The 21,926-nt window shown below is 53.5% G+C and overlaps 1 protein-coding gene across 2 annotated transcripts in view; it reads left to right on the top strand.

Annotated features, from left to right (window-relative positions):
• The window catches only part of CADM3 (cell adhesion molecule 3), a 34,059-nt gene that overhangs the window by 7,094 nt on the left and 5,039 nt on the right, over positions 1-21,926 (top strand). Inside the window, exons 2-8 of one of the 2 annotated variants that reach the window (XM_068922109.1) lie at positions 14,019-14,159; positions 14,399-14,551; positions 14,774-14,911; positions 15,160-15,330; positions 16,716-16,806; positions 17,246-17,415; positions 20,316-20,438. In XM_068922109.1, the coding sequence (XP_068778210.1) occupies positions 14,019-14,159; positions 14,399-14,551; positions 14,774-14,911; positions 15,160-15,330; positions 16,716-16,806; positions 17,246-17,415; positions 20,316-20,438 (987 nt within the window). The remainder of the gene's footprint in view (positions 1-14,018; positions 14,160-14,398; positions 14,552-14,773; positions 14,912-15,159; positions 15,331-16,715; positions 16,807-17,245; positions 17,416-20,315; positions 20,439-21,926) is intronic. The other variant, XM_068922108.1, reaches the window with a different exon arrangement.

The following is a 21,926-nucleotide window of genomic DNA, read 5'->3' as shown; positions in this document are numbered from 1 at the left end:
CTTCACTGACCTTCAGCAGCAAGCACTGGGAGCAAATTTGAAGATAATCATGCCAGAACACAGGACTTACTGGGATCCCATGGCCCCTTGGGTTGTTGCAGTGACCTGTTTCCTGGAGACAGGATGTGCTTGGTGTCTGTGTGAGCACTCTTCCCAGGTCAGAGCAGTAACTTTGTGCTCTTTTCTGCTGTCATCAAGCTTGGAGGTCTGTTCTCCAAGTTGGAGCATGTGGTGGAAGCCATAGTAAAACAGGCCCATCCGTATGACGCACTGCTGACAGTGCTGTTTCCCTAGCTCCGTGTTGTAATTAGTAAGGCACCTTCACTGTTAGCTTATCCTTAAACTCTTTCACCCCAAGCAGCTGAACACAGTAACAGAGGTCAGTATAATAGCACTTCCCTGGTGAACTCTTGTCTCTGTCTTGGCAGCTTTGCTTCCTGTTTATTCATCTCCCTGTGGCACTGGGGACTGTTCTGCTAGGGCCCTAGTTGCAGAGCTGCTCTCACCTTCTCCAGAAGGGACAGTCTATGTGATGATGCTGGTGACCTGGTGGGCCACAGCCAAGAGTTCTGTTCTACTTGGGCACCTGCTGGGATCTGGGGACTCCCTGCTGCAACTAGGCACAACAAAGCATCCATCTCTGGCTCAGTCATCTGGGAGGACCTGCTGGGCTAAACCTTTTTTATTTATTGGAAATAACTTTTCCCTCCTTTCCTCCTTCAGGGAGTCAGAAGGAGATTTTAGTGTGAGGTGCCCATCAGTAGGCATGCTGCCCTCTGAGAGGGAGCAGAGCTTCCAGGGTTTTCCTAGCTGTTTAAGTTACAAATTTCTTCTCGTGTAGCTTGTATACTCAGTCTTTGGGCAGTTGGGAGCTGCAATTTTGCATGCCAGCTTGGGCAGAGTTTTACTGCATGTGTTTAGATGCCTGTAAAGCAACAAGCAATATACCAGGGCATCTGAAGCAACCATTTCTAAGACACCTCACTGGGCAGGCAAGAGATCCTTAAAACAGAACTGTCAAAGCAAAGAGCTTGTTTCCTTGGCAACAGTCATGTTGGAGATTGGCCTTAGGGTAGGAGCTAAAAAACATGCTCAAAAAAGTAGTTATCAGCTGTTCACTGTCAAACCAGAGGAGGGCAATTGGGTGGGTGGGGGGGGGGTTACCCTGCCTGGTTCTGCTTGTTGCTTCTGTATTGGAAGAGAGCATGCTAATAAAGTGTGTCGCACCAGAGGTGAAGGCATTTATTGCCCTTAGGGAAGGAGGCCCAGAATTCAAAATGACCTCTAACTGTTTGAAAGCACAAGCAGGAATCAGCAGCAATAACTGTAGAGTACTCTGGCCTAGCAGCAGCATGGCACAGGGCTGGAGTAGCCTTCCTGAGATGAGGAAATAGTGGCATGTTTTGAGGTACATTAATAGAGACATCATACTGAGGCCCAGCATATAATTACTTCTCTCCGTCTGGTGATGGTGAGGCTGCAACTGGAAATTTGTGGCCCACTTGAATGCTACCTTTAGGCACTTGTAAGTAAGGCAGGAGGATCCAGATGAGCAACAAGCATGGTTAGAGACCGGAAGAGACAACCAAGTTGCAAGTGAGACAGTTTGAATTCCTTTTTTTTTCTAGGAAGGAGGAAAGGAAGAGAATCCCCTTTCTGTACAAAAAGGGGACAGGATCAACTGGTCTCCATGTCTGCTGTAGCAGGAGATGAAAAATTGACTTCCTGCTCAACAGAAGCAAGGTGATGTGTTTGAGAAAATAGGAACACTGGGGCCTAAGGGTTTCCCAATCCCTTTGTGAATTATTCTGCCTTTGGAGAGTCTGAAGAAAGCTTTGACAACTGTTGAAGTAGTTTGTTACAGCTTTCAAATGCCTTGTGGTGGTGTGGCTTGTGTGGAGCAACAGTGACTATGTGAAGTCAGCCATGTCCACAACAGGGAATTGCTTCCCAGGATACACAGTCTGACTCGGGGCAGGCAGAGATTAGATGTGCCCTTGAGATCTGCAGTGAGCTGGTAGCAAGCATATACAGCAGGCTCTAGCCTGAGATGGGGGATAGATCTGTCTGAACCAGAGTTGACGATGTGGAGAGGGAAAGGGAGCCCTTTCTACCCCAGTGCCTGCCCTGATTCCTCAAGGAGCTGTTCTGTGGCCTGTGTGCTATGCAATCAGCTGATGCTCCATGAGCGGCTCTTTTCCTGTCCAGAACTGGGCTTTTCCCACCCATCTCAGTCCTATCTCAAATGTTTTGTGCTGTTTGTATTCTGCAGACTTTGCATGTAGTGTACCTGAGCCCTGGGGTCTCCTCTTTCTCCATACAGCTGGTTCAGGGTTCCAATAAGGTTGTAGCTTTGTGCTTCAACTTGGTAACTTGTGGAGCAGCTCTAGCCCCTTGCTGGAGGACCAGCCAAAGCAGTGAGAAGGGTGGAGTTCAGGGTCTGACCTTAGCATCTCTTCAGACCTCTAATGATGTTTTTCCTGATCCTTCTTAGTCTAGGGACATGAGCAGCTGCTTTCTGGTGACAGCTGTTTGCAAAGAAGTGTTGTGAGACTCTGGAGGAGTTACCAGGGCATGTTCAGACTAGGACCAAAGGGACTCATCTCTTAGAGAATAACCTGCCTTTGGGACAACTGTACACGTTCCTCTTTTCTGTGTGCAGGCATCATGGGGTAGTGACAAATGCTCTCAGCCATGGGATTGCAGGCAGCCTCAGAAATAAAGGCAGTCACCATGCCCTACATCAGGATTCCCTGACAATGTTGCTGCCTTTTGCTGAGCTAATTGGCCACCAGATCGGTGTGAATGTGTAAACACAACTGAGCAGCGCAGCCAGCGGCAGCCTATGTTTGTGCGGCTGCCAAAGCTGCAGGCAAGAGCTGTTGCTGCTGCTGTCATCAGAGGGGTTCCCTGGCTTCCTTACCCCCCAACCAGCCTACTCCTGTCCCAGCTCTCTGCAGGGGTTTGCCTGGCCCTGGGGCGGCTGGGAGAGCAATTGATGTTTGGGCCAGGGAGACCAGGCTATGTGCTTTGATAGGGCAGAAAGAATGCTGCAGGGTTCTGGAGGAGAGGCTGCTTCCCAGCATTTCTCTGATACTCAGTGGTAGTGAGGAAGCCATGTGGTTAGGATATACCCTTAAGGCAAGGAGGAGGGGCTCTGATCAGGCAGGCTTTGTCTAAAAGCAGCCAGCCAGGACTGGAGGAGGAGGGCACCCTGTGATCTGTGAGTTTCAGCAGTGCTTGCAACCAAGCTTTCTTCAGTTGTTTGCTTCTTGTTTTCTCTTAGTTGCTGATTAATTGCTAATTACCAGCCATATTTCAGTTGCTTAACCCAGGTCAGCTGTCATACACAGCTGACAACTTTCACCTTTCTTTCTAGCATTCTGCAAGGATGTAGCTCTGATTTGGCAGCAGCACTCCAGGCTGAATGTGTCAGTGCCCCTTGGACCAGGACCTTGTTGCTCTCAGAGCTGCAGAAGGCTTAAGGCTGATCTAGAGAATTGATGGGGTCCTGCAGACTGTGACCGAAGTCTCTGGTGTCATGGCTGGAGAACCCTGGCAAAAGCTCATGGTTTAGAGCAGGTCATGATAGGGAACTACTTCCCCCTTGCCCTTCCCAAAAAATGCCTATGTGCATTCCTTTCAGAGAAAAAGTGCAGAACTTGGAGCTTAGAGCAGGGAGTTGAGACTCATACTCGGAGACATGAAGCTCCTGTGTTCAGCTGACTAGCGGGGGCCTTGCTTGCAAGGAGTGACTTGGCTTCTGTCATGCCGAACTTGGACACAAGGTGGCAGGTCCCCTTGTTCCCCCTTCCCTGCCTTAATGACTGGGATCTCGCACTCCACATCACAAGCCACTGGAGCACAGGATGCGGCTGTTGCAGAATCAACTGTTGAAGCAGGGCAATTCACTGTATTCCTGTCTATAAGAGCAGACTCCTAGTGGTTGCACTTTGCTCCACTCAAAGTAGGTATTCATGTTGATAAGGTTTCCTTTTGGTCACCTTGAGATAGAATTCATTGCTTTTGGGGGAGGCTTGGTTGGAGAGACTGTCATTGCCAAGGTGGAGGAACATGGATGGTAGCTGGCAGAGGGGTGGAAGGAGGGTTTGGCTCGGCAGAGTGCAAAGTAGGATCCTGGATGAATTATCCCTGTAGCTGTGATGAAAGCATGGGAAACTTCCTTAAGTGCCTGGATGTCACAAATCCTGTGGCCTTGCTGTGTCAAGAATTGCCTACCCAGCCTGAGAGAGAAGAGTAGGAACCCCCTGCCCACAGGGATAGCAGCTCAGCAATGGCACATGGGGTTGTGCTCATAAGTGCTTCCTCACTCCTTCTGGTCCTCTCCCAAATCAGACTGGCTTCTGGCATCCTTCCTGCTAGCACCTCTTGATCTGGGCCTGCCTCAAGCTGCAGCCTGGCCTTCCATCTGCTGCTTTCACCTCCTGCTGTTCTTGTCCTTCCCTGCCTTGCTCTTGCTTTTCTGGCACATAACTGTCCCATCTTGCTAGCCACCTCTTGGTGGGAGTGCTTGGTAAAGACTTCCAGTCACAAGAGCCATCTAAATACCATGGGACTGGAAAAAGCACTCAAAGTGGTTCAGAAGGGTCTCTTGCCCTGCATCTACCCTAAGGCTGCTGAGCTCCCCGCTCAGCTGAAGAGGGGCATGTAGCTACTGGTGCATTCTCACAGGCCAGGAGAGTGCAAATGTGATAGCATTGGACATATGTGCCACAGCCAGACTCCATAACACAGCACGGGAGAGCCTCTGAGTCGGGTACAGTTGTCCTGCTGCACTGGTAAACAAGATGAAACTGTATTCCCTTTAGAGATGAACTGTTGCACTTCTTGTCTGTGCTTGAAGTTGAATATGTGAGTGAGCCCAAGGAGAATGATGATGCATACTCTCTGTGTGAGGGATGGAGCATGCTGGCTAGGCCAGTGTGTACAGGCAGGCATGTAAGGAAGAGGCACACAAGGGTGGTGTTGAGCAGATGCATTAAAACAAGAGCAGGTTTCCCCTGTTAACAATCTGGAGTTGTGATTGCAGGAGTCAGCTGCCTGCAGGAGGAGCCTGGAAGTTGGGCTCTGGGTATCCCAGACTGTGGATTCACACAGTACTCAAATCAGCTCTTGGCCAAGCTTGCACAGCAGATGTCTGGGCCTGCTTGGTCATATTCAAAGCCCACCAAATTCAAAATTCCCATCTTAGCTGAGTTGCTTTGGTGTTACGCACCATGTACTGAAATGCAAGACAAGGATGCCTGCGGCTTGAAATGGAGCTTTACAGTTCATGGCTGCTGACTGAATTATTAAAATACAGTCCTCAGAGAAGATAACTTGCCTTAGAAAATATCTATGTCAACAAAGATAAATTGGATCTTTATGATGATGAAACTAGAATAAATAGAAAAGAATGAGAAAAATGGCAAGTGGTTATAAAGAGATGGAAAGGATCTGTGCTGAGTGATGGGAGACAGGGTGGGTGTCAGGGGCTGCCTCCTACTTATGTCGCTGCACCAAGTGTCACTGAATGTCATGTAAAACCACACCTTGGCCAGCTCCTGAGACTGCAGGGCTTTGAGCAACTGTAGGTGAGAAAACAGTACAATAAATAACTCGGTACAAAGCTGCTGGGTTTTTGAGCAGAGATGAGTGTACCTGAATGCTCCCAGGATCTAGAATAATGCGTGGTGCTTCTGGAGTCTGGAAATTGTGTGATGAGTGCCCAACAGTGCAGAGCGTAGGGTGGACTCCTGTAGTTTAGGCTCTTCCATTGCTGTTCCACCCACAGCTCAGATTTTTCTGGCCTGAGCTGGTATGTGGGCTGCCAGCCCTTTATTGCTGTTTGTGCTTCTATGGCTGCAGCGCTGTTTTTTGGGCTGTGATTGCAGACTGGAGGCATTTGTGGGATTCAAAGATTGGATGTTTTTCCCTGGGGCTGGGATTTCTAACTGGACAGAAATGATTTCACAGCCTGGAGCCAGGGCTCTGACTAACATAAAGGTTGAAGTGCTGTAGCTGACTCGATGGCCTTGAGCCTGCAAGTGCTGAGTAGGCTGGGGGGAGAGGCCTGCTGGTCCCTGCTCCAGCCTGCCTTGTGTGACAGCAATGGCAGCTGAAAGCACTTTCCTACCTGGTTGTTTACAGGATCTTTGGTAGCAGTACCAAGATTTGGGGCTTTGATTTCTGTGGTCCTGGGAGTAGCAGCAGAAGCAATTCAGCCTTGTGTAAAGGTGGTGGGGTCCTGCTGGGATGTCAGCTTGTGTGTGAGCTTTCCAAGTTAGCTGTCTCCTGCATGACTCAGCCCTGCCTCCATGAGCGCTGTCTCTCTGTCCTTGACCTGAGAGTGCTGGGGAGTCTAGCTGCAGTATTGCCACAATGGCCTGGGCCATGCTGTGACGCAGAGGAGCAACTCTTGCTCTAGCACTTTGGCCTTGGTGTAGATACTGCAAACTTGTGTGATCCTAGTACTGCTGGACAGGCATGGCTGGTGTCTGGCAGTTGTCATGGCTTCCTCTGCAGGCCCTGGCTTATGCTTTGCCCCACAGATTGATGTAGGCATGAGCTAGTCCTCCAGGCGTATCGCAGGGGAAGCTGTGCTGTAGTGCTCTTCGCAGGCACTGCTCACTGCAAGAGTATGCTGTGCTTAGCTTTCCTGGAGGACCCTCCAGGTGAAATGGCTCCTGAAAAATAGGAGACATGCCATTAGGTTGTGTTGCAAAAGCCTCCAGAGATGTGGTGCTGCAGAGCATTTATGTTCCCTTATATGGGAGTGTCCTGGGGCTGAAATGACCAGAGCTGTAGACCTTTCTGAGAAAGGAAGATGCTGGGGATAGGATACAAGGGTTTTTGGGAAGGCTATACTTAAGCAAGTCCTGCTGCTGGGGCCCAGAGTCAGGAGAAACATGTACATCATTTTCCCCTCATAAATATGACTGCAGCCCCCTGCAAAAGTGCAAAGATTTAATTAATGAGATATTGATTTTTCTCTTTTTATATGGAGTATTGCTTCTAATTTCCTTATGCTGTTGGGATCTGAAACACAGGCAGTAACTCTTAGCCAAAAGCAGGAGGCCTAGTGAAGTCATTGCCGTAGTGTTTTGTGATGTGCCTGAGGTTGCACGTCTTCTCTCTTGGGTCTGACACAGTGATGGCAATTGAGTTGTGTGCTTGCTTCCAGTGGGACTGGCCATCTGCTTCCACGAGGGTCCCGTCAGGGGACAGAGGTGCCCTGGCTGCCAGAACACCTTGGTGCTTGCTTGCCATCTGTAAAATGTATTATTTTATTGTAAAATGACAACAGACCAGGGGCTGGAGGTGGCAAGCAGGTTTGGGTGGCCTTTGGAAACTTGGTTGGGAAGAGTTGTAGATCTGAGTGAAGAAATGGTTGCCAGACATCTCACTTTCTATATCTGTTGTCCCTCTTGGAGAAATGTGAGTCAGAAAGCCAATAATTTCCATCTTCAGTGTTTCAGTGCCACGGAGGGGCAGAGCTGGGGGTCCTGAGCTGGTTATACCTCTTGAGTCCAGCACTGCACTGGCAGGGTTAGTCCAAAGCTCTGCATGTTTTTCTGGCCTTGTCCCATCCCCATACAGCAATTCTGGAGTCCCTGGAGCTGTGTGCTCATCTCCCTCCCCCATGCGCAAGTACTGAGGCACCTACCAGAGCCAGACTGGTGGCAGGAGCCATCCTCAGGTGCTATGTGCATGGCAGCTTGGCACTGAATCCTGCCAGCGTGCTGGGGATCAGGGCTGCACACAGCTCTACTGCTCCCCTTCTCTGCCTTTTCAGGCAAACAATCCTGTCTGCATGGGATTGTGGCCCGAGGGGCTGCTTCGGTGGCTGCTCTGCCTCACAACAGAGAGAGGGAGAGAGGTAGCTGTGCCAGCCTGAGCTACCAGCATGTCCTGGGAGATGGCTGACAGGTGTCAGCAGCTCTGTGCTGGCAGCAGTTGCTGGCATGGTGAGTGCGGATGCTTCCATGGGTGTCCGACACCTGTCCCTGGGGCATGTGGGGAGCTGTTTTAACCTGGGTGCCAAGAATGCCTGAAAGCTTTCACTGCAACGTGCCTTCCTGAGCATCCTGCTTTGGAGTGGCCAGGAGCTCTTTCTGCTTCCTCTTCCTGCCTCTGAACCCTCATGATGTTGCCCAAAGCCCTTTGAGAATGTCTGGGGGAAGTGGGGGTGGGGGACCCCTCTGTAAAGGATGTTAAATATTTGAGGCATGTCTTATGATGCTGTTGAAAGGTTATAGTGCAGTTGCAGTGTTACAGGGTAGCCTGAGCTGGCCTTCATCTTCCTTTGGAAACTCCCCTGAGATTTGAGCTGGGAGTTTGCACTGGGCTATGCCAGGGCTGGAGCTGGGAACAGTCATGGCACATGAGGCATCTTCCCTGCTTCTCAGTAACCAACATCCCTGCCTTGGGGCTGCAACTTTAGTCATCTCCTGCAAGCGAGTCCTCATGCCTGGTTGGCAACAGACTTGACCAGAAACAACCCAGTGCTACTGTTTCATGTGCGAGTACGGTGGCAAGGCTGTGACCAGCAAACAAGGAGGGACAGAGGCCTTGTGGGGCTTTGCCCTATCCCTTGTGTGTCATTGCAAGAGCAGGATGGGGTGAAGCTCCCCAGCTCCAGCTAGCTCTGTGGTGGGACTTCTTGCTCCTGAAGTCCTATCTCCCCACTCCATCCCTGCTGCAGCTCTCTAGATTGGGCTACACCCTTTCATGTGGTGACTGTGCCCCTATTCTGTCAAGGGCCAGCAAGTTACAGCCATGGAGGTTTTTAATTAAATCAAGCAGCACTGGCACAGTGGCCTAGCCGTGCCCATCTGTTCCTCCAAGCTGTCGGCATGCACGGCACAGAGGCGAGCGGAGTATCTAGGTCGTGCTGGAAGGTGCAGTGCAGTGATATGTATAGGCTGTTGCTGGAGATGTGCAGGGCAAGGGGATGCAGCCCCCTGCTGCAATGGCTCTGCCAAGGTGTTCTGGGTCCCTTGCACAGTGTCCCGCACGAGGCTCTTGGGAGCAGGCGGGAGAGCTTGGCTGCTGCTGAACTGCCCTGGTTCTCTGTTGTAGCACCCCATCCTAGATCTTCCCCAAGCCTTAATTCTCTGGGTAGATCCCACCATCTTTTAGGCTGTCACCTGCATGGCCGCCTGGCATCCAGAGCTGGCCCTGCTCTGCGAGGGTGCTCAAAGGGCAGGTTAATGCCTAACAGGAGGGAGAACACTGGCAGGCATGGCTCATCTCAGGGTGGTGCAGCCCCAAAGCTCTTTGGAGATTTGTGTTGGCTCGCTGGTCACTCACAGCCTGGAGCAGCTTTTGCTGGTGACCAAGGAGAAGTGGGTGCAGAGATGCCTAGTGTGGAGTGATGGCACAGGGCATGACAGCTTGAACACAAGCACAACACTGACGGTGTCTCCCCAAACTGCCTACTTTATGCAGGGGCTCTACAATGCTGTGACTGCCTTGTGCTTTCAGCAGGGTTGTGAGAAGGCAGCGAGTCCGTGGGACCAAGATGGATTTTTGTGATGCCGTGGGCACAGGAAGAGATTATGAGAGCAGGCCAGAGGCAGCAGTGGGTCTCTGGGGATAGAAGAACTGGCTTCAGCCTTGTCTGGTCTCTGGGGTTGTGTGCTCTGACAGCTTTGACCCTGTCTGGATGGTCTGAGCATGCCTTGCATGTGTCACAGCACAAGCGCACAGACATGAGTGCCATCATGTGGCTGCATAGCCCTAGCCCCCTGCCCCAGGGGAAACGCATCTTGCTCTGTTTAATCTCTCCCTATGTTAATAGCTTAATGAGGCCAGGGCTCTAGCAGATGATGGTAACTGTGTTAATTAAGAGAATGGATCTGTGCTATTCCATGTGAGTTTTATACCCTGTCCTAAATTGTATCTGAGTTGGAGTGCTTTGAGTTTGGACAACAGTGGCTTGGAAGGACCTAATCCCCTGCTTAAGGCTGTACCTGCTACATCTGTATCATTAACTAAATTAAAACAAGCCAACAGACGGATCTCCCCAGTAGAGAGGCACAAATGGAGAGCCTGACCAAGCTGTGGACAAATACCCTGTGTGTGATGTGGCAGAGGTGTGTCCTATGGTGGAGCACAGGTCATGCTCACCAGACACAGTCCTGGTGCCCTGGTGATTCTCACAAAGCTCCCAGTGTGAGACATGCAGGAACAGGGAACTCTCACCAGGCCAGGCGTGATGTCTGTGCCTGAGTGAACAGGAGACACATCAGGGAAAAGCCTCAGTCATGATTAACAGATCGGAAATAGGCTGTGGAGCGAGACTCCAGGCACTCTGGCTGGTTGGCATATCAGAGGGGAGGATGGGGAAGACTTGATCACCACCTATAAATATCTACAAGGAAAGATGTGAAGCAGAGGCTCTTCAGCCAAGCAGACAGAAGTGTAGTGGAGTCTAAGGGCTGGCTATTAAATCCAGGCATGTGGAAAGGAGCAAAATTTCAATAGCAAGCATGAAATATTACTGTTAGTGATGGGAGTTTACAAGGGCTGGTGAGGGAGTCTTCAACCCTGGGAGTATTCTAATTCAAATTTAAGTTTTTTCACTCTCATAACAATACCTGCTGGATGTGAGCAGGGAGGAGTTTGCACATGTTCCCTGGCTGGGCTTGCCTTAACATGAGCAGAATGGCCTGGGCCTGGAAAGCCAGGCAGCCTCAACCACCTGCCCTCTGATCCCTCTCTAATCTAATCCTTTGCCATGGAAGGAGCAGTGTGACTGTGTTGGTGGCTGTGTCCCTGCATGTTAGGAGCCTGCAGGGCCCTGGCCTGGCAGCCAGCAGCACACAGCACAGAAGGATGCAGGAGGACCTATAGGGCTGTGGACAAAGGTTTGTCAGCCTTGGCAGTTAGCAGCATTGGTGCTGATACCTCTAGCAGTGCCACACAGGTAGGGGCTCTGGCCACTCCTCAGGGACGCATTAGGGCTGCTCCCCATGACAGTTTTGGAGAATTTGTAACATGAGCGAAAAAGTTTTCCTTTACCATTCTGAGGGGAAAATGGGGAAACTCCACCTGAAACAGACTGCTCCTACCATCCTTCCCACAACAGAAGCTTAACCCAGACAGTGAGCGTCACCCAGGGAAATAAGCCCATGAAATTGGGAGTTCACTGCAGGCTGCCTGGGTACACAGGGCAGGATTCACCCCAAGCTTGGACATACCCGAGGTTAAGATGTCCTGGGGTGCCAAACAGCTACAGAACTGCTGTGTATAGGGGTAGGTTGCCTTCACCTCCAGGGCTGAGTGTACCTGCTGTGGGACTGGATCTCTTGGGGGGGGGGGGGGGGTGCATGTGTGATCACACCTGAACTCATGTGCAGATGTGCATGTGCAGCCACTCCTGAACTTATGCACACACAAGGCTCCCAGGGTGTGCATCTTTGTGGTGACAGCTTTGCTGGGGTCGATCCCCAGGCAGTGCTGCCTTCTGAACAAGAGATGCTGCAGAGGGCAGCTATGGAGCTGGACCAATTGGACTAAAGAGGGTTTCTTAAACTGTCCAGCACATAAGTGAAGTGCACATAGCAGCATCCTTTGTTCCCTGCTCTTTCTGTGGAGCTGGTGTGGACAGTACTTGCTCAGTGCTTCAGCTAGGTAAGGAGGCTGTGTGACCTCCAGGTTGGGAGAGACAGTGTCCCCCTTCTCCCTGGCGCAGCTTGGCTCATAGGCATGTCAGCTTTCCCAAAATAGCTGTCCTTGGGGCAGGCACAGGGTTATCTGATCCTGTTGGTGCTCTTCTCTGCCCTTGGGCTGGCTGCTCACCAGCATGGAGGCCTCCAAGGAGCCTGAGGTGAAAAGTGACATCTTAGCTAATGGAATGCAGTGTGGGAAGGGGGTGAGGCAGGATAAGAAGGGATATGCACAGCCCAGGAAGAGCAGGAGCAAGAGAAAATCCTCCTGGGGCAATGACATGGAGAGCAGGTCACTGACCACAGCCTCTGCACCGTGGGCCGGAGATCAGAGACCATAGACTATGGTCACACCTGGTGAGCTGTTGACCCCATCCTAGAGACATCACTTGTTGGACCACAGATCGTAGGCTGCAGCACATGGGCAGGAGCAGCACAAACTGCTGACTGTAACTTCCAGACTCCAGCTCATGGACCTCACATCACTCCCCATAGCCATGGATCACAGGTCATAGACTGGAAACCTCATCCTGTGGACCAGATGCCATAACCTTTACACCATATATGAGATCGTTACACTCCATAGAGCACATTCTTGTGTACTGGGATAGTCCACAGCTGTTTGATAAACTGATGGAGCAACCCCAACATGTGAGGGTGTTGCTGCACTCCCAGAAAGGACCTTGTAGAGTCTAAATTGGGGGGCAACAAGGTGGGGGAGTAGCTAGAAAAGGCTCTTACAAGCATTGCTTCAAGCCCACAGTTGCTTGGTGACCTCCGATAGTGAGAGTGCAGCACCCTGCTCCTGTCTACTTTGCTTGTCTGCAAGTCTGTCACTGTCTTGAGCATCACTGTCCAGCCCAGTGGCAGGGCTGGCCCATCTGGTGGTTGCAGCGCTGTGTCCCTAGAGCAACCCTTGACAGCAGGGACACAGTGACCTGCTTCAAGAAGCTGCTTATGACAGAGGCAAGGATAGAGATGGCTAGTAGGGTATTCTGTCTCATTAGGTACCTAGCACAGAGGGGAGAAATGGGTACCACAGCTCTGAGCCCTGGCTTGCTGACACTGCCAGGGTGGCAAAGCAGGGCATGCTGCTTCCCCAGATGCCTTCAGCTGGTGCTTGTCTTCATGCCAGGCTCTCCTGCTGCCATGTGGCATACCCATGCTCATGCATGGATCCATTCATGCCCTGCAGGCACCAGCTGTCTGTGTTAGAGCAGCCCCAGGAGCTGTGTGTGGAGCTAGTCTCAGCACTAGTGTTTCCAGTGGGTTGGCTTGGAGCTACCACCTGAGGACAGCAGCTCTCTGGGAACGCCTGTCCCCGTGGGTGCTGCAGGTTGGGTACGTCAGGGCAATAGGATGTCTCCTGCCCGCTGGTCCTTTTAGTTTCTGCAGCTATATTGTGGCCAAAGGATAAGATTGCTTTGGGCAAATGTGAGCATATCCACGTTGTCCCTAGGGTGTGTAAGATGGCTCAGCTCAAAGCAGGCTACCTGTGTGACAGAAATCTCTCATTCCTAGGGAGGGACAAGTGTGCATGAGCATATGCATGTCTGCACATGCATGACTCATTTAAATGTGCCTCACTCACTGCACAGCTGTGCCAGGTGTGAACACCACATGTGTGCACACACAGGTATGTACCTGCCTATACATACAGTAAAACTACAGCACTCAGGGCAGGCATCTCTCCAGGTGTCCTGCTTGTGTGTAGCACGTGTGTGCATGCACTCAAGGGGCTATGTAATAGGCAGGCATGCACATAAACAGTCTTGTGCCCACACATGCACTCACATGCATACTTGCAGGTTTACATGCGAACATAGATGTAAATGTGCATATACATGTATGTAGATATAAACACACACACGTGCAAATACATGCAGATGTATGTGTGCATGTGCACATAGACATACATCCACACATAGACACACACGTACTCATATTGGCTATCATAGGTACCATTGCCCTATATCTGGCCAGACCCCTGGCAGCAGCTGCTCCCTGCCTCCCCCACCGCTGGCGCAAAGAGTAGCTGGACGTCTGATAACTGAGACACCCCTCCCCCCCCCCAGGGTGACCCAGTCCCCCCACCCCTGCAGCCTGCCCTGCTGCCTGGCTATCCAGAATGGGGGCAGGGAGGAAATGTGTTTGCCCTAAGCAAGCTGTGCCCTGCCCACCACCCCCCCCCCCCAACCTATTCAGTCCAGCAGGGGAGCCCTTTTTGTCTCAGGGCCTTTGGGGATGCCACTGTCCACCTTTCCCTTTGTTACTCAGCAATGCTCCTGCCTGTGTGGGGAGAGGCAGTGCCCAGGGCCCCCCACTAACCTCTCCATCTGTGCCTAGAGAGCCAGCCTACAACATCGGATGAGACAGTGGTGGCTGGTGGAACAGTGGTGCTCAAGTGCCAGGTGGAGGATCCCGATGACTCCTCGCTGCAGTGGTCCAACCCTGCCCAGCAGACCCTCTACTTTGGGGAGAAACGAGGTACGTGCAAGGGAGCAGAGGGTGGAAGAGGGCTGCCTCGGGGGAGATGAACAAGCCCTGAGACCAAAGGGTTTCAGGGATAGAGGGAAGGTGCACCGGGGTAAGGTGGTGCCCCAGGAAGATGATCTTCCTTCCTGCTGCCTGCTTATGATGCTGCTGCTGGGTTAAAACATGACCCAGTGGAGGGTCCTGGTGGCATTCAGCCTCTGCCGCTCACCCTGCTGTCCCTCTTCTCCCAGCCCTGCGAGATAACAGGATCCAGCTGGAGAAGTCCACACCGAATGAGCTGACCATCAGCATCAGTGATGTGGTGCTGTCAGATGAGGGTGAATACACTTGCTCCATCTTCACCATGCCTGTGCGGACTGCGAAGGCCCTCGTCACTGTGCTAGGTAAGCCACAAGCAACAGTTTACCCCTGCCTGCTCCCAACCTCCTACTTGCTTAGCCCCACATGGGCTATCCTTCTTATGTACATCTCTGCCACTTCCCTGCATCCTGACCCATTACACATCCTTGCCATGTCTGTCAGTGTGCCTGTCTGCACGCAACCATTTCTAGATAGCGGCACACACTGAGCTAATAGGCTGTTGCTTTTCTTGCCTCCTCTACCAGGAATCCCGCAGAAACCCCAAATCTTTGGTCATGAGCAGCCCATTGATGAAGAGAAGATAGCCCGGCTGACCTGCCGGTCCTCTGGCAGCAAGCCTGCAGCCCAGCTCCGGTGGAGGAAAGGCAACAAGGAGCTGAAGGGTAGGTGCCTGAGCAGTGGGGCTGTGCCCCAAGGGACTGGAGTAGCTGGGAGCACGAGGAAGGCAGATGGGCCAGTGGGGGTTGCAGATGTGCCCAGCACTGGACCACAGTGGTGTCCCATGCTACCACCAACCACAGGACAGGGATAGAGTGCCCCCTGCTGAACATGCTTGCCAGCCCTGTCCCTCTGCTGGGGCACTGTCCCCTATAACCCCATTCCCTCCAACAATCCCGCCTGTCCCCCACAGATGAGGGCACTGAGGTGGTAGAGGACCCCAACGGGAAGACCTTCACTGTGAGCAGTCGGGTGGAGTTCCGCGTCACCAAGGAGGACAACGATGCTGAAGTAACCTGCACTGTGGACCACGAGTCCCTGCAGAACACAGAGAGATCAACCACGCAGAAGCTGCAGGTCCACTGTACGTAGGGTGCAGGGATGGTGGGGGACAGGGCTGAGGGGGCTGGGACACATGGAGGTGTGGGGGGACAGGACTACTTGGGGCAAGGGACAGGCCCATAGAGATGGGAGACAGAACTGGGAGAGCAGGAGGGGACAAAAGCCTCAGCATCACCACAGTTAGGCGGCTCTCCTACACACATGGCTGTGCACGTACACACACGTGTGCACACAGCCCTGCTGTGAATACTCACGCACAGTCTTGACACACATGTACTGAATCTTGCCGTATGTGTACGCAGCCCTCAAGTACACACACAAACACACACGCTGCCCTGATAGAGTCCACTGCACATACACATGCACACCTGACAGGTACCCATGCATATTCACCTCCCTGCCATGCATGCATGTGGACACGCATGGACAGACATGCACACCAACCCACTGCTCTGCTGCACATGCACAGCCACAGCCTTGATGCATGCAGGTCTGAGCCTTGCTGTATGCTTACAGATGCACACAGTTGCAATACATGTGGTCCTGATGCACATACAGTCACATTGCTCTGTAACACATAGAGCCTTGCTGAACGTGTATGCAGACATAAGCGCGCACACACACAGAGTCTGGCAGCATGTATGTGCACACAGACCACACAGAGCCTTGCTGTGAGCATTCACGTGTGTGTACATAAAGCTGTGACAAATAAGCACACATGCATGTATTTAGGCCAGCCACATGCAGATACACAGCTGTGCTGCTGTATGCATGCACAGAACCCTGATACATGCATGCACACATCTGTGCATGCACACACACAAACAGCCCACAGCCTTGCTATACATGGACATGCACACACATACAAGCTCATCCCCACAACCCATACTCTCACAGACAGCTCACACATGCGGATGCTGCAGAGACACTTCCCCTGCACTTGCATGCTCCAGGCTTCTCCTGCCTGTCCATTCCCTATACGCTGCCTGCATCACCCACCAGAGTCCTGCCTGCTCCTTCCCCATATCCTGCCTGTCCCCATCTCCAAGACCTGCTTGTGCCATCCCCTGAGACTCATTTGCACTATCTCCCATATCCTGCCTTTCCCTATCCTGCTCATCCTGCATGTCCCCCCATGGGGATGGGGTGGGGGACATGAGGGCCACACTGTTGTATGGCAACCCCAGAGCCTCTTACCCCCCTGTCCCAGTGGCTTGCAGGGAGCCATACACACACACATGGGTGCGCTCACACTGCTGCCAGTAGCCTCCTATGCATGCAGGAGCAGGGCTGGGGTTTGGAGATGCTCTGTGGGCAGGGGCAGGGTTTGGGGATGCCAACAGAACCCCTGCATGGTGTGGGGCAGGGGCAGGCTGTCATCCAACTGTATCTCTTCTCTATATGCAGACAAGCCAACGGCAAAGATCGAGCCGCATCCCCTGTACCCACGGGAAGGCGAGAAGCTCCGGCTGCAGTGCGACGGGCAGGGCAACCCCGTGTAAGGCCCTCTGCTCCCTTCAGCTCCGCACCCCTGGGCCCTGGCCGACCCGTCCTCGCTCTGCTGGGGAACTGAAGCAGCCACTTAGGCCTCCCGAGAGCACTGGCAGGGCAGAGTCAGAGCAGGGTAGTCTGGAGTCGGATTAGGGCAGTCTGGGCTCAGGGCAGGGCACTGTGAGTTTGCGTCAATGCCAGGCAGGGCTGGGCACCATGTGGAGGACAGGTGAAGTCCTTATGGCCTACTTTGTCCTCTCACTGGATCTGTGAATGCACCCTGGCTCATCTCTAGAATGGGTGCCTTCCTTCTGCTTAAATATTCCTATGCCCTCACCACCCCTTTCACTGCTCAGGCAGTGGCTCCACTCTGCCCCAGCCCCCCACCCACCAGCCCTGGGGTTCTGGGGAGGACAGAGGCGTCTCATCCCCATCCAACTCTGCAGCCCCCAGGAGTTCCTGTGGGAGAAGGAAGGCAGCGATGCGCCCCTGCAGCTGAGCTCTGACAGCGTCCTCATCTTCCCCTTCCTCAACAAGAGCGACAGCGGCACCTACGTCTGCACGGCCACCAGCTCCATGGGCAGCGTCGTGGCCAAGTACAACCTTGACGTCAGTGGTAAGGGGGGGCCATGGGGCACCCTGCATCACCCAGCTTCTCCCAGGAGCATCAGGTGGCACAGCACCTCCATCCCAACTGCTTCCCCCGTGGAGGGTCGCATGGATGTGGCTTCCTGCCCAGGAGGGCTGCAGTGGGAGAGGGGCTTTGCAGCACAGGGTGGGTGCTCGGAGCATGCACGCAGCTGGGGCTCCAGCACACTCACTGGCAGGGCACTGAGCATATCCCCAGGAGCGCTGCATCCCCAGCTCCTCCAGCCACATCCAGCCTCCTGCCATGTCCTTCCCTGCTGCTCTCTACCTTCACCTGGAGCCAGCCCTTGCCCCAGCCCCTTCAGGCTGCTCTGGTGTTTGGCCTCAGCCATTTGCTCCCCTCCACATGTGGTACAGCATAAAGAGTCCCATAAAGAGGCGCTGCACAGAGCCGCTCTTCAGAGCCAAGAGGGGCAGAGAGCAGCTCGGGGAGGGGTTGAGGCAAGGACGCAGCACTGCCCAGGCTGAGCTCAGTCCCTATTGCCTCCTACTGGAAGAAGGAGGGAGTGCAGTGGGGGAATTAAAGGAGCCACAGGTGGGACTGAGCTCGAGCCTCTCACACAGGAGGAAAAACCAGTGCTCCTGAGCAGGTCACAGGCAAGGAAGCCTCTGCGTTATTACTTATGCCATGGCTCTTCGCACTGTGCAGCCAAAGAGGATTCCTGATGGCGTTGCCCCTCTGAACTGTAGGGCTCCTTGACAGCCGTGTCCCAAGCTTTTGGAGACTGGCCCAGTGGCTTGCTCTAAATTGCCAGAGCTGCAGGCTTACATTGCCCTCCTATGCCCCCAAAACAGCTCACTGTGCTTGACATTCGTCCTTGTGTGGCAAAGAGCAGGATCTGCTGTCACCCTCCCTGTCACCCAGTCCTCCCTGCTTGCTGTCCCCTTGCTACCTCTCCATGCTCCTGGTTCTGCTTTGTCACTGCAAGCACCGTGTTCGCTGTTGCTGAGCCCTGCCTGTATCTGAGTGCTGTGTGTTGTACATGGAGCAGAGCTGTGTGCTATGCAGGGCTGTTAGTGTTTCTCCAGCACTTGGATTCATCCCTGGCCAGGGCTGCTTGGGAGGCCAGTGGCTGTGCTGCCCTGTCCCAGGTTTGCTTTGCTCAGCACCCAGCCCCTTGCCCTGCTATCTTTCCAGCATTGGTAGGAGCTGGTTCCCCCACTGCCCCACAACAGGGATCTGGCCCTGGATTTGGGGATTGTCCACCTCTTCTGTAAAACCATCTTGCCATCTCTGTCCCATCCATAAGCCTTAAACTTCCTGTCTACCACTCCACCACTCCTTCATGCTACAGCTATTCCCTTTTCCCTTTCACCTTCCCTCCCCTTCCCTCCCTTTTTGTTTCAGGCACGTGCACCATCCTTCCCCTACAAGCGCAGCTGTGGGTAGAGAGAGTGTGTGTGGCAGCAATTGTTCATCAAGCACATCACCCCACTAAGTCCCTCTCCCCTCTGTCTTCCAAGGATCAGCCCTTAAGTGCTGCATTCTTTCCTTGCCTCTCGCACCCTCCCTCTATCTCCCTGTGCTGCTCAGGGCCAGAGCCCAGGGGTGTTGGAGCTACTGGACCCTGCCAGCCTGGGGGATCATTGCTGCAGGGGAGCACTGGGATTGCTCTGGACTGGCACTGCCTTTGCTGCCCACCATCCTCCCTGGTCCTTACCTGCTTTCCCTAGCACTACTTTTGCACTGAGCCACAACAGAGAGAGGGCGTTCAGTCTTTCTCACCCTTCCCCGGCCATCCCTGCTGGGGCTTCACCATCCCCCATGTCACCCCTGCATGCAGGGTTCTCCACAGGGAGCTGGTTCCTCTCGCTCTGGCTCAGCGCACTGGATGAGCTGGAGCTCTCCCGCAAGCTGGGCTGGACTCTGGTCCTTCTTGTAATTGGTGTGTCCACCTCCAGTGCAAACGCATCCCTGCTCTGCACCCAGCCATGAGCACAGTAACACCCAGAGCAGTCAGTACCTAGCCATGACCTCACAGCACACAGGGTGCTCTGCAACCAACAGGATATCACAGCAACATCCAGGGTACTTGGCACCCATCCATGAGCACACCGCACCCAGGACACTGGGGTCATCCACCCGCTTGGTGTCACTGCACCTGGCAGAGGACCTCCACATCTGGGCCTGGTTCCCATTTTCAAATCCCCCTCTTTTTCCCCAGAGGCACTCAGACCTGAGGCACCATCACCACCAGAGCATCTGCCCTGCCTGGCTGAGCCCTCTTGAGACTGCCTGCCACAGCAGCCATCTTGGTCTGTAGCAAGGGAGAGCAGGGACAGAGCGGTCCTAAGGATGTGCCTAGGAAATTGTAGGTGGGACCTTGTGCCAGGTGATGCTTTTCAGCCTTATCAGCCCTGGAATCCCACACAGGAAGGGACCCAGTGGCGCCCAGGAACTGTTCTCAGAGGAGGGGGGCTGCTGGGATATGCTTAGGCACCCGACAGGGTATAGAAGAGGTAGGGGGAAAGCATCTGCAGGAGTGCTTTCCCAGGTGGGTTTTGTCAGAGAACAAGAGGATGGTGGCAGGAGGAGAGGAGCAAGGTTCTGAGGGCTGTCCAAAGAGCATGGTTGGACCCAGGGTAGTGCGGAACCCCTGGGACAACGTGACTGAGAAAGGGGTGGTGGAAGGAGCCACTGAGAAAGATGGGTGCCCAGCAGGCCAGGGCTTGCTGTCCTTGTCACCTGAGCAAGGTGTCCCTGGGAATGTTCCATGCCAGGGTGAGCCCAGAGGGCTGAGTGGTACAGGGGGAGAGCCAGGCTGGGAGCTGGGGGGAGCTGGGGTCTCCTTGAATGGGCTCTGTCACACCTAGCTGGCCTCTCCGAGGGGTTGATTTGTGTCCCTCTGTTTTTGTTGTCCTCCCCAGATCTTTCCCAGCTCCCCACCCCACACGTTCACTCCACTCCAGCCCCTCCGCCAGGCCCTTCCCAGCCCATCTCTCATGCTACCATGGCCACCGCTTCATCCTTCACTCCAGCTCCCATCCAAGGTACCGTAAGCTCCTTTTCTCTCTCTTTACGGACCCACTGCTCCCCAGCCCAGCAGGAGAAGGTCTGCAGGAGGATGGCTGCCCAACCCATGGGCCAGGGAGACCCTTGCCACATCCCAGGGTGCCCAACCAGGGTGTGGTCTAGTTTGACTGCTTCTTGGCGTGTCAGGACTCGGAAGCCACCTTCCCACTAGGGCCAGCACTTCTGGATGGTGGTATGCAGCATTTCCATGGCAGAAGAGGTCAAGGAGTGAGACCATGGGCTGCACAGTGGTCCTTCCCGCCCTTCCCTGTCTCTGCTCCCTAACCTCCTGCTCCCATCCCATTAATGTAGACCACTGCCAGGAGACGTGAAGGGTGGAAATGCCCTTATGCATCCCTCTTGCACCATGGGAAGTGTCATCCTGTTCAGGAGGGAGCTGCTTCTCTCCTGAGGCACTCACCCACACCCTGAGTCTCCCCAGGTAGTCACCCCCATGTTTTTGGCTGGAGTGTTGTGTGGCAGGTTGTCGCAGCAGTTGCCTGTGAGTTGCAAACCATGCCTTATATCTGTGTGAAGCGTCATCCCTCTTTCCTGTTGCCTTCTCTGTTCTTTTTTCCACGCTGTCCTGTACAAATACCTCCTCCTCCTCTGAATACTTTTCTGGCTCTTTCCACCCTGGAGCTGAGCGGGGAGGATGAGAACTGAATGGAAGGAGGATTTGGTCCCTGTAATAGATGCCAAATGCCTTCCCCCAGTTCAACGTGAGACTGCTTTTCCCTGGGTACAGGCTACTACAAAGATACACTCTGCCCCACACAGGCAGGAGCTTCCTAGCTTGGCTCTGAGTAGTTCATCTCTGCCTGGCCTGATTACTGCTGTCCCTGCAGAGGGGACATTGCCATGAGGTGCCGCTCCACATTCCCAAACACGAAAGTGCCACCCAGTGAGGGCAAATGCCAGGACCCTGCTGTGGACTCAGCTATAAGAAGCAGCTGGTTGGGACTGGCCAGTGCCTGCTGGATTCACTCCACTGTGACTGTCTAGACTCCATCTCCAAAAAGGGGAGAGGGCATGGCATGGCACCAGGACCACCTTCCTTAGGACGCCTGCCTGTCATGTCCTATGGTACAGCGCATTGCTGTGCAAGCCTGCTAATCATCCTTAATATTGGCAGGATGCAGGGGAAGAACGAGCAGAGCCTGGCTCATCCATGCGTTTCTCATGCAGAGCTATGCGCTCAACCTATCCCCTTCTTGGACAGAAATCCCCTCCACAAAGGACAGAGGAGGATTGGAGCTGGCTAGAGACCCCTGAGGAGGAATCACTCAGGAGAGCAGTGGGCATTGCGGGGCTACAGAATCCTGAGGGGAGAGGTACCATGGGCTGCATGTACCGTGGCAGAGCACTTTCCTGGTGCTGATCCCTGGGGAACATCTCAAGCACCCAGGGCATTGAGGGAGGCTAGGTTGGCTCATCATAGCTCTAGGCAGGCTCTTCAGCTTGCT

The sequence above is a fragment of the Struthio camelus genome, chromosome 30 (genome assembly GCF_040807025.1).
Source record: "Struthio camelus isolate bStrCam1 chromosome 30, bStrCam1.hap1, whole genome shotgun sequence".
Lineage (NCBI taxonomy): Eukaryota > Metazoa > Chordata > Aves > Struthioniformes > Struthionidae > Struthio > Struthio camelus.
The sequence above is the reverse complement of the archived record's forward strand: the minus strand, read 5'-3'. Positions and strand labels throughout refer to the sequence as shown.